The sequence below is a fragment of the Acipenser ruthenus genome, chromosome 5, assembly GCF_902713425.1.
Source record: "Acipenser ruthenus chromosome 5, fAciRut3.2 maternal haplotype, whole genome shotgun sequence".
Lineage (NCBI taxonomy): Eukaryota > Metazoa > Chordata > Actinopteri > Acipenseriformes > Acipenseridae > Acipenser > Acipenser ruthenus.
The window spans coordinates 74879988-74892923 of record NC_081193.1 but is presented as its reverse complement, the minus strand read 5'-3'; the positions used below and the strand labels follow the sequence as shown (position 1 = coordinate 74892923).

At 36.5% G+C, this 12936-nt stretch overlaps 1 protein-coding gene across 3 annotated transcripts in view; it reads right to left on the bottom strand.

Annotated features, from left to right (window-relative positions):
• The window catches only part of cep85l (centrosomal protein 85, like), an 80819-nt gene extending 72636 nt beyond the window's left edge, over positions 1-8183 (bottom strand). The window contains exon 1 of one of the 3 annotated variants that reach the window (XM_059024513.1): positions 8155-8183. In XM_059024513.1, coding sequence (XP_058880496.1) covers positions 8155-8167 — 13 coding nt within the window. In that variant the 5' untranslated portion in view covers positions 8168-8183. Of the gene's footprint in view, positions 1-392; positions 925-8154 lie in introns of those variants that run through there. The other 2 variants (XM_059024514.1, XM_034004287.3) reach the window with 2 other exon arrangements.
• Between the last annotated feature and the right edge of the window lie 4753 nt (positions 8184-12936).

The window sequence follows — 12936 nt, the reverse complement described above, 5'->3', positions numbered from 1 at the left end:
CTGTATTAAAAACATGTTATGGATTTTGTTTGAGCAGACACAGCGACTTACAGAAAGTGTATGTATATATATATATATATATATATATATATATATATATATATATACATTTTTATGAAAAAGAAAGCATAGTACTACTAGAACCCGAATGTCGTATTCGGTAACAACTTAATACCAATTATTTATGTGACTCAAAACACCAACGATGTGGTCTGATATTAAATGAAAAACTTGTAATAAGATATTGTATTGGCTGAAACAAATACGCTGGCAATTACACGTGCTGTACAGTAGAAACACAGAAAGATCTTGCACTACTCGTATTAACCATAAAAGGGTTAAAAACCATAAAATAACACAAACTACAATTAACTCTGAGAGATTGCACCTACCTGTTTCATAGTTATTATTAAATCCGTCTCCATAGCCCGAAACCAGTTTCCCCCACATTGCAGTTTGATTCTTTCCCTGTAAAATTGTTTCGATAACGAGTATACTGTATTTCCAACACAAGATCGCAAACGGTAAACCCCTAAAGGGGAAAACTCCTATGTAAAGCCCATGTTACAGTGACTGGTTCGTGGATCGCGAGAATACAGCAGACTCTTCAGAGTTTAAAAAAAAAAAAAAGATTAGTCAGCTACAAATCAGTCAGAAATCTGGGTACACTACAACGAATTAGACACGCTGGCTACAGTAACTCTAGGATGTGATCTCACAATCTGAGCCCTTGGTCTCACTGGAAATTCAATTGCAACACAGTCTCCTCCCACTGCTCCAAGCTCACACTTCAGCAATAGCTGTCGGAGGAAACGACCACTGTGACCCAGCCAACAGGAAACAAAAAAAAAAACAATTCACTCAAACCGATTCCAACTTGCACGGTGTCCGATTTCAATGCGCGGGTTTTGTTCATAATCAGCAGTGGTGCTACGGTGTTGGTTTCCTTGCAAAACACATGTGTTCACTATGTCGCGTAAAAAAAAAAACACTATGCAATAGTCCCATGCTCGTTTGGTAATAAAACACGTGACTGGCTGTAAACGCATTAATGCTGATATGCGATATTAAAACACCATTCTTCCCCAACGCTTTGCATTAAAACAGTACATTACGATACTTAAAGTATAAAACATAAGCCAATGCCAAATGAGAATAAACACAACTCCCCAAGTTTGTCCAGGGATGTCAATTCATAAACTATTTCCATCTGTTCATCATACTACTGTATCTATATAAATAAATATAGTAATATAACAAACCTGTAACAAACCTAAAGTTAAAAGTGGATGCAAGTGAAAATGACCACAGAGAACACAGACTTGTATGTTGTTTGCATACTCCATTGTAAGTAATTGAACTGCTTTCTTTTTGTCACTGTTTATTAATAAACTGGCTAATACTCTTTAAACCACACACCCATCAGCTGTTGAAAAATTGTGAAGGTGATCGTTTCTTTCTTTAACTAGCGAGAAGCTTGCAGATGACATGCATCACCTTCTGCTTCTACAGGTTGCAGTAAGAGCATATCTGTTTAGCTCAGAGTGTGTAGAAAGAATGCTGGAGGGAATTTGACATATTTGTGCCTGGAGTCAAGAACACTATTATTATTATTATTATTATTATTATTATTATTATTATTATTATTATTATTATTATTATTATTATTATCATAAGAGATACTTGTTGATTGCAAGATGATATTAAAAACAGTACAGTAGAACCCATGGAATCATACTATGAAACTGAACTTGATTGTTGGGCAAGACAATGTGTAATAGAGTGCTGGAAAGCAGTTGCTGTGCAAATCAATAATATACAGGTCAGTTTTCATTCATTGTACAGATATTTAGGAATATAATTTATTGCTTGATAGATGTTACAAGAGCTCAGCTGCTGTCTGCTTTATTCTTGTTGACAAACTTTTGCTTTAATGAGTTATAATACTAAATAAAATAAACAATATAAAAAAGCATAGCACTACTGGTATATATGTTGTTGTATACAGTATCCCAAATAAACTTTATTCACATCATATCAATTACAAAGTGCAGTACACAAGTCCCCCCACATTAATATTTATTTTTTGTATACCCTCCAGATTTAAACAAAGTTATTTTAAAAAGTATATTGAAACTTTAAAATGATCAGAAATAAAAAGCTATACAATTTTAAAAAATGAGCAAATTCTAAGGAAGCAGCTTGGCTCAGCTGAAAATTCAGGCATTGCAAATAGTAACGCTCCCCTGTTTACACAATGGGTTCTTATTCCTACAGAAATATGTGCTTTGGCACTCAGATTACTGACCCTTTTCTGTTTCCTTTGGTGGTGGCACAGTAAGAAATGCTGGTGGCAGCAACATGCAGTACCTAATAATAGTTCCCCTTTTTCAGCTTACGTCTGAGCAACATTTAGCATTCTTCTATCAATTATTCAAGCTTGTTGATTTTTTTATTTTTACTATTTTAATTCTTAGTTTAACTCACAGTTTGTTTTTCAAGTTCAAAATACTGTAACAGAATGTATAAATACTCATGAACCAAAATTATCCAAGTTCTTATTTTCTGAATATTTTAGTGGGTTGATGTAGAGAAGGAGTACACAATCTGCAAGCAATCGTTTAATTGAGGTCAAAATGAAGAAAGGTACCATTAAAAAAAATGTTGATGGGGAAAGCACAGAAGGTGCCATGTTGTTAAATAGCATTTAGGAATATCATGGGACACTAAGTACCCTTATTTGAAACAAGTGCTAGTGCACAGTAACATTTTAAGAGAGGTACAGTATAACATCATGCTAACTTATACAACTAGCCATAAGCTAGCTTCCCAGCAACACTGTTGTTTCATTGGATGGATGCACTTAATAGCCCAGATGAAATTCAGAAATTGTTTTATAAAAGCATGTTCAGATATAAATGAACAAACCTTTTGTTCATAAAAGCAGTGTTTCAAATTGCTGCGCAGTTAGCTGGGGGAGAGTGATTTCCTGTTGATGCAGATATTACCCGAAAAATGTATCTAACGCTTTCTGACTTAACCAAAGAAAAATGCATTAGACTAATATTAGCTGAAGATAAACTCTATTTTAAATAATTTATGTAACGAGTAAATTGTAAATGATAATGCTTTAAAAATCAAAGTGCTGTTATGATTTTTATATTCAATTTCAAAATGAATACCCTGTAACACAGACATAAAAACAGTTGGCACTTAATTGATAAAAAACACTTTTATTTAAAGTCATGGTTTCTGACTTGTAATTTGGAGGTTATGGTTGTGTTTTTATACATACATTGTTTTACAGTTGTATTATTGGATATATACTGTACAGATGTAATTTGGGTTTAATGAACTGATTGCTGAGCTGGTGCACTCTGACCATTGCAAATATTGCTTGAGTAATCAAAGTAAATATTAGTTTCTGGTGTAAAACGAAAGCAGGCAGACATGCATGCATGTGTACTGATCAGTAAAGTTGTCTCCACAAATATATCCTTCCTGTCTATTACAGCAGCGAGAAAAAACACTAATTGAAGAACTACATATACATATATATACATCCCCTTATTACATGTAAATGTCTCAACCAATTTCAGAGAACTGAAACATGGAAGTGTCAAGGCAGATTAAAAATAGGTGTAGTGTAGTGTAATAGTGTAGGCTAGCAATGCTGATGGAGATACAGTAGCTAAGAGGGAGGGGGGAAGCCTCGAAGTAATTCAGATTAATACATTAGTATCAAAAGCCACAGCAATGATTAATTAACATCCACAGCAGTTAAAGTGACACCAGTAAAGAAACAGCAAGTACAGTTTTCTTTATTGTTAAGTGACCTTTCTCGTTAAGCTTCCTGTGTTTTACTGTCTTCCTGTGGCAGTGTTTTCACTGGGACACTGTTCAGTTTCGTCCAGTGTATTGGCTGTGTGCTTCTAATGAGTGTTTGCACATATGGAAGGGGCAGGCTAGCACAATCAAAAAATACAGCTGAACTATAATGCTGGCATAACTCATTAGTGTGAATCTATTAACATCAATCACTGACACATTTAAATCATTAGATTTATTAGTGACCCAGACCAGCTGTTTGAGCACAGCCTGAACTATGACTTCAGAGGCTTGTCAGTGTCATTATAACTGCTCTCCACAGTCACAGGAAGCTGACCCCTATTACCCTGCCCTTTATTTTGCAAGGCACAACATCTTGCTTTTTTCAGGAACAAACCCAAACTCCTAGCATATGCCAATCCAACGGGAATATGGAGGACCAGATTTAAATATCATCAGCTGAGACGAGGATCACATTTTGGACTTTAAATCACTTAAGGGTAGATTAAATAAAATAAAAAAATACAACTGCACTTTATGACCTGTTTATTTCCCTGCCTCATGGCACTTTTCAATCGAAGGTCCAGATATACAGGAGAAAGACTGCATTACCAAAAGTGGCAAAAATCACGTTAACATTCGTTAGGCCTTAAAACATGTATATACTGCAGTAGTTTGATTGAATTCTGCCATAAACAGGGAAGTAACACAGAGAGTGAATCCCACCCTAGTTCTGAGGACGGGTAAAAATAGTAATTGAATTAAAACTATTTAAGGTGTTTTTTCTTGGCTAACATACGGGTAGTACTTTAAACCCATGGAACATTGAAGCCCACAATTTGGAAAGCACTGGTTTAGACTATCCTTTTAGATAAAGGACAAAATGACTTCTCAATGGAACCAGACTCCCTGACTGCTTCTTTCTCCTCCTACATTATTGAATAGACCATAAGAACATTTTCCAGGTCATTGTATTTCGATTTCTATTAGTCTATGATGGAACTACAAAACAAGTATAGCATTTTCATGTTATGCTTTCTAATTTCTATTGTCCTGTTGTTTGATATTGTCACCATGCTCCTCAGTGCGTTTTTGTGTGCTGTAATTGTTCAATTTTATTACATTCAAATGCACATCCATTATTTTCCCCCACAGGTTTGCCAAGAGGTCCTCTATAGAACAACACTGGGAAGATCAGCTTTTGCCTGACTGTACAATACTGATCTGTATTTGTGGTTATCATGCTGATTTTTAATTTCCTGTTGATTCCTGGCTGTTGATAATATAGAAGGCTACTTGAATGTCCTGTCATTTCAGTGCTCCTGTTTCATAAGTCTTCTCATAGTCAAATAACACTTGTTGTATCCCAGGGATGTCTTAAACAGCTGGTTCACTGTGTAAAGTTGGTTAATGTGTGACAGCATTAAGAACATAAGAACATAAGAACATAAGAAAGTTTACAAACAAGAGGAGGCCATTCGGCCCATCTTGCTCGTTTGGTTGTTAGTAGCTTATTGATCCCAGAATCTCATCAAACAGCTTCTTGAAGGATCCCAGGGTGCCAGCTTTAACAACATTACTAGGGAGTTGGTTCCAGACCCTCACAATTCTCTGTGTAAAAAAGTGCCTCCTATTTTCTATTCTGAATGCCCCTTTATCTAATCTCCATTTGTGACCCCTGGTCCTTGTTTCTTTTTTCAGGTCAAAAAAGTCCCCTGGGTCGACATTGTCAATACCTTTTAGACTGAATAGATTGAATTATTTTAGGGTTACACACGCCCTTTATTCTCTGGACCCTGCTGGTGAGGTGAGATAGTTAGATAAAGTAAAAGCTCTGTGACAGGATAGCTGGGTGTCTAAGGTGGCCAGGAGGTAGAAGGAGACTCAAAACTGATGTTAAATTAAAAGGAAACCAAATCCTCACCCAAGTAAAAACTATCATAGTGAGCTTGAAATAAACACAGGAGCGTTTGTTTGCTTGTTTTCTCTCTTTCTCTCTCTCTCTCTCTCTCGTAATTCGACTTGTGAAATCAAGCAATGGACTTGGTGGTAATATCACAATCACACTACAACGGAAAACAATAGTAGGCATTACAAGAAATTTTGGTATTTCTAGTTAGCTAAAGTAAAGGGAGCGAGTCCAGTATAAGTACTAATCCAGGTTTGTGAAACCAGCCATTAGACTAGTTCCAAGATGCTTGTTTTTTAAAAATTTTTAGCCTCCTAACAGTATTACAGAATACAAACTATGTATAAATAAATAAAGGTTTTTCTTTATCATATTTAGAGAGTACTTGCTAATGCAGTTCCTGCTTCCCACATTATGTTCCCTGTTCCTCATCTCTGGGCTGGACATTCTTTCACAGGAACAACTGAGCGGGCAGCTGGCACTCCATTTTCCCTAGTCCTTTTAAGTGCACACTATCCATTATGCCAGAATGTTTGTTTATGAATGTCAGCAAAGAAATTTTGCCACTGTGACAAAATGGAGGACATACCACAGCAAAACAATCTGGCATAAAATCAAACATCTACCGTCGCTTTAATGAAATTTACTGTGTGAGGCGATACAGAACGACATGTTTTCCAGCTGGCAAAATGCTTGTTGGGTAATTAAGCCTGAGTAATACATTATCCGTGTCCAATTGTCCATGGTTACTCAATTAATCAGAAATCAAGCCTTTGACCAATTATCTATGCAAATGTATTCCTGACAGAAAATAATTTTAAACAATAACAAAATGTCATTTTTTTTCCTTCTAATTACCATATTTTATTGAGGTACCCCCCCCCCCCATCATTTTGTTTGCTTTAACACATTAAAAACAATTGTTATTAAAGCAGTATGAGATTAACTACCAAAAGCCACCAACATTTTTAAAAGTATCCAGAACTCAAAAAAGTACAGTACTGCATGTACAACAATTCCAAATTATATGTTAAAATAATTCACAAGAAAACCATGTTCCCATGCCCCCCTCCCCCATCTCTATTTCTTCATTAAGAGATGTTTTAGTGTTCATGAACTTAGCAGGAAGCGTGCCTCTGAACACCTCTGAGATGTAATATTAACACACTAATGCAAAACATTCTATTGGGCATAAAATGATACTACAAGTTAGATAGTATACCTTATTATGAAAAGCAAACTGCTATTTTTTTTTTATCACAGAATACTTTATTAACAGCACTCTTGTTAGAAATACTATAGTATTATCGAGGATGTTTTGGACTATGTTTTTTTTATATTATTACAATTGCTATAGTAGCTACATCTCATATTCATTTTTTTTTGTATGCATATTACCCTGCCACAAATATCTGCCTCTAGACATTAAACAGCTGTCTCTAACCAGAGTTCTTCAGCACAATACACTGGCTCTGCACAGCACTGCTGTGTAACTTCTCTAAGGCTTCCCCATTGTCTGAATAGCATTAACTGTAAAATTAGTATTAAGTTAAATTTTTTAAATATGTTACATTCAAAAGCAGTGCCTTCACATCCACAAGTTTCATAGTAATTATTATTTTTGATAATTATTAATGCCACACTAGTTAAAAACATTATGACTAACTACTTTAAGTATTGGTTGCATCTACTGTGTACTCAGAAGTATTATTTTGGCTTTGATCCCATATTTCAGGCACATCAATTGCATAGCAACCAAAACAGTCCAAAACATTTCCTCCCAGTGGACAGGACACACCAAACTCCTGTATACTCGAAACTCATAATATTGTTGTTTTTTTTTTTTTTCATTTTAGGAGTGCATTATAGGTTTAAATGTCGCAATATGTTACAAACCACTATCAAAAATGAAATATAACGCATTTCTTTGGCAAATAAAAGCCTTAATCACTGTATTTGTGTCTTATCTGCACCATATAGACAAGTAAATTGTATTGTACCCCACCCCCCATTTCCTGTTACAGTGCCAGGAAATCAATGACTTTGCCTGACCGTAACCGAGTTGCAGAAACAGTTCAATCCGTTAGCATTGTTTTTACAGACACAAATAGTCAAAAAACAAAAATAAACAAATAAATACAATATATTTTAACATACCTTTAAAATATACATTTAGTTTATGCCTTAAGGTACACAATTACAAATTAATTTAAGCAAGTATACTCAAGTCATACTTTCTTTTTGTTACATCTGTGACACATACCTATACTGACTGGCTGATAATCATACATTCCAAGAGGTGTATGTTTTCTAAAGTTACTTGTACAGTTCAGGTGCCTTGGAAGTGACAAATACAAATGAGATTGGATAACAAACGTTTAGAAAGGTTGGTAATAATTAACAGGTATCTGTCTTACATGTTTTCTTCATCAGTTCCTCCGCATGCCGACAGGAAACTGTGGTGTTTCTGGGTAACTTAACTGAAATCTAGCACAATAACTAAATTTCAACCAACCACTTGCTTTTTAAATGAGCACCAACACAGACATTTCGAAATAGATATGCAAACCTTGAGCAAGGACAATGGAGATAAAGGACTCAGTCAAATCTGGGGTTTTACACCTGGAGGACCAAGAAAACATATTATTGCCAAATGCATTCTCCCTTTGCACCAACATTGTAGGCTTACACACAAAAATGAGAAGACAACCGTCACTAGCACAGCCTAACTGAAAGTACGTTCACAAGAGAGACATCTGCTTTATCATGAAAATATCATGAAAATCAAACTTTATTTAATAGTCAAAATATTCAATCATCTTTAAATACCTCATGAAATAAAGCATTGTGAAAAGTGCCTAATATATAAAATGTAAACAAAACTGAGTTGAAACAGTAACGTAACAGACTGTGCTTCACACTTAATGCAAATGTCCTAAACGCCAGGTACTGCATCTATATTGTAGTGTGCACGAGGGAAGGCAGCAGCAGGGCTGCTAGGTGATGTACTCACACACACAGACATAAACCTGATATACGCTCCGTGTAAGGGAGCTGGCTCTTTTGTACAGCGGTATCAGTGCTATGCTTTAGTGCGAAAGGTCCCGGGTTCGCGCCCACCCTCCGCCTGTGTGTGGATTGCCTCACCCTATGTGATGCGCCTTCCTGCGGGAACTGAGGTACGCTACAATATATACACAGTTTAACATCTGGATTTATTTTCCATTTGTGTCTGCTTCATGTTTTTGTTGCCTTGCCAGCACCCTGGTGATCTGTCTACAGCAGGGTACTTTGTAAAAACCCTTAATTAGAAGCAATCTCCTTTTCCCAAAGCCTAGCAATCAGTCTCATTTCTGGAATGAGTTACATTTTGTAAAGCTCTCGAATGCAATAAACCCATGGCTACTTCTAGCCAAATAGCTCCTTGGATATCTGGTCAGACTACCTAATTTTATATAACAGATCAGAACCAAAAAGAAAATAATCCTTTTTGTAGAAATAAAAATCACTTCCCCTTTAAGCGGTTACTGTTTACATCACCTGATTCTAATTGGATGCTTACATTACTTAGTGCAAAACACCAAATGGTGATGTATTACAACAACAACAACAACACAATCTTTATATAGCGCCTTCAGAACTAATTAATCACAGGGCAATGTACATGAGTCAGTATTAGCAATAATAACATACCATTCTACATAGTCAAAAGTTCAAACAATAGAGCTAAAGCACTAATACAAAAAAGCTCAAAGAAATAAGTCTTTAAAACAAGATTTAAAAGTTGACTTCAAAACACTGGAAACCTGGTGCTACAGATGTTGGGGGCATAATGTTAAAAGTGCATGCAATAAACCTAAATAATCAGATAATGAATAAAGACCACAGGCGTAGGGCAGCAGCAAATACTCCAAGTAAGATGGCTACAGGCCAGGCCTTATAATGTTTGGGAGAATAATCTTAAATCAAATCTGATACAAACTGGTAACCAATGATTGTACAATGCAGCACCATTATTGAATCAGTGTAGAGATAAGGTACCAAGATTACCAACCACGATAAGGATTTCGGACCCTCATCAGTCATGTACTCAGCGGCAGAGATGTGGGATGCAAGCATGAGACAGTGACTGAACAAACTGTAATTTAATAACAAACAACTGATCTCGAGGCCCACATTGTTGGGCTCGCAGTCCAAATGCAAACAGGACATGACAGCACTAGGCACAGGAAGCAACAAACTCCATCAAGAGCAGAATAGAGAGGAACAACATGTACACGTGGACAAATCATGTCGCTTTTTAAAGTTATAGTTTGGCTATAACATTATTACCTCATGCCCAGATAATGTAGCCATGATCTAATACATTTTATGATCCTACCCATTTTTTGCAATTTTGTATTCACTTCCATGTAAGGTACTGCTTATTGCACAGGACTCAATGACCCACAATGTAAATTACCCAGAATGAACCCCAATGGAGTAAGCATGACTAGTAAAGAAAAAGAAAATGCAGTGAAAAGACAAAATCTTGAAAACTGTTCTGTGCTTTGTAGAGTTCACCATTCGTATGTCCTTGCATTGCAAGTAAGTCAAAAAATAAAATTATATATATATATATATATATATATATATATATATATATATATATATATATATACCTTCTTTACCAGGACAAAGCAGGGACACTGCTGGGTATAGGATTGAAATAACCCAACACTTGTCCTTGCCATTAATTTATCTCCATACATTTGGCTTTGGCTGCAATACAAAGCAAACCATTCTTTTGGTTCCCTGTACGAATCACTGCACATTGGATGCAATTTCAGAAACAACAGTGTGTTAAAAAGAGAGATCGCTGTCTTTGAAGTTACAATCTCAAACCTCCATTTCGAGCATCTTAAGGATGAATAACATTGACCAACCCAATCCTGGATTCCAAATGAAAGAGGAGTTACTGAGGGAACAACATCTAAGCACGACTACCACAACCTATAACATTACATGTGAAATGTCACTTTACTTTTCTCATCAATATCACACCCCCAGAGCTAACCATAAAAACGTATGTAAAGACTTTAATTTCTACATGAATCTGCTTTCTAGCGAGGTGCTTTATTATTAATATCTATATAAAACACCATATAAACAAGGTGTTTTACGGGACAGTGCAGTATATTAAAACAATGGTATTTCTATAGTCATTGTATCCCTGGTACATTTCGCCACTCGCTTTGCTTTCGACAAGCCTGATAAATCAGGAAATGTTAAGTGAGGGGAATATAAAAAGAGATAACGACAAACCTTTTTATTTTATTTTATTTTATTCTTTTTAGTTTATTAGGAGACATGTTTTGTGAAGAATGTTGTTCCATCTTTGCATTGTTGCCACATCTAGGGGTAGATGTAAGTACAGGCGCAGTGCAAATAATTGCGGAAGCAAAATTCAAATTGTATTGCGGCCAGGCAATTATTTTGCACTGCGCCCTGTGTAAGATTAAGAGCAATGCAAATGACTCAACACGCACAAATAATTATCCTCAATTATGATAATGAGGATCTAAATTAGTGCATAGGTCTATTTAGCTGCTGCACTTGCAGGCCAGAGGTGACAGAGTTAGGAGTAGAGAGAGCTGTAGGTGCTGTATGACATTTGTGGAGCACGAAAATTCAAACCAAAAAAATGTTGTCAGAGTAAGGGCAGCAAAGTCCTCTTGGCACACGGAAAAGAAAATACATTTTTTAGGAGAAGGATCTGAGAGTCCTTACGGCTGAGTTGTTTGGAAAAGCCTCGGCCTCAGTTATGCTAGTATCCTTAGGAAATGATGAATTGGCCTGCCCTTTTTAGCATGACATACAGAAATTTGCCAAGCACTCTGGAAAAGGTGGATTGGGCTATCCCTCCAGACATTCCAACTGTGTTCTGAAAGGAACCAGAGGCTAAGTAGTGCAGAGAACACAGCAGTTTCACACGTGCAGGGCTTGCAGTCCCTATGATTGATGCTGGGGTCTAGCTCATCCCTCAGTTCAGCTATTAGGTCTAGGATGACCTGCGGAGTGAGACGATAACACTTTAGCACCGCATCCTCAGGCATTCCAAACAAAGTGACCCTTGGATTGAATATGCAAGGTCTTCTTTGTCTTGTCCTTCTCCTCTGAACGTGTTCCTGCCTCTCCAACAAGAGCCAAGTGTCACCACATCAGGAAGTGTACCACAGCAGCCATCCTGAAGCCAATGACAGGTCTCTGCAGGTGTATGCTTTTATTCAGCTCTTAGTTACTCGCTTCTACAATGGTTTGCACCTTGTAAGAAGAGGTGTAAAGTTTTTGGAGGGTCAGCAATTGCCTAAGTACAAGGCAAAATCCTTACATCACATTATAATGTTTGTGCCCGCTTAGTATCCAGATGCCGCCCAATTCCATGCTCTTTTCTTCATTTGAATGCATTTCAATATAATTTTAATGGATTAATAATGGCAAAGTGCAAATTTGATAATGGGTGGAGAATGCCAGTTGAACACCATTCTTTACATACGCTGCATTTTTAGCAGCCGGTAAAATCAGACTTTACGGCAGCTAAACACGATTTACGGCATCGTTATCTGGGTTTTGCACCTGCAAATCACTTTGCGCGTATCCCTACATAACCCCCTAGTTGTTAAAAAAAAAAAAAAAACTTTTGTAACACAGTAGAGAGACACTTTAGACTCAAGCAAATACTTTAGTCTCAATTCATATGGGTTTGGAACAGGGATGAGCAGATGTTCCTTTACAGCTATATTGCTGGAGGCCATGAATATAGTAGTAATTATTGATGTAGGAAAAGGCTTTAGAACCACATGTCTGTTAACAGTAAAAAGGTACATATATATTTTCTTTTCTATTTTTGATTCCAAATAGTCAAAAGTCAAATTTTCAATAAAAAATATTAATACCACTTGGTTAGGTTTTGAAAAATAATGTAGTTTCTTTTTCTTTTCTTTTCTTTTTTTTTAACAGAAGCACCACCTGAGTCACGGCGCCTCCTGGGACGCACACATTTATCAGGAGGAACCTCTAAATCAGTTGCCTGTCGATAGAAAACCAGACTGAATGCCTTATTTAATTTGTCAGCCATTAGCATGGAGCTATTAATCAGGGCTGGAGTGTTGTCAAGTCAGCTGAGCTGTTTTCCATTCCAATTGAATAGACAGGCGATG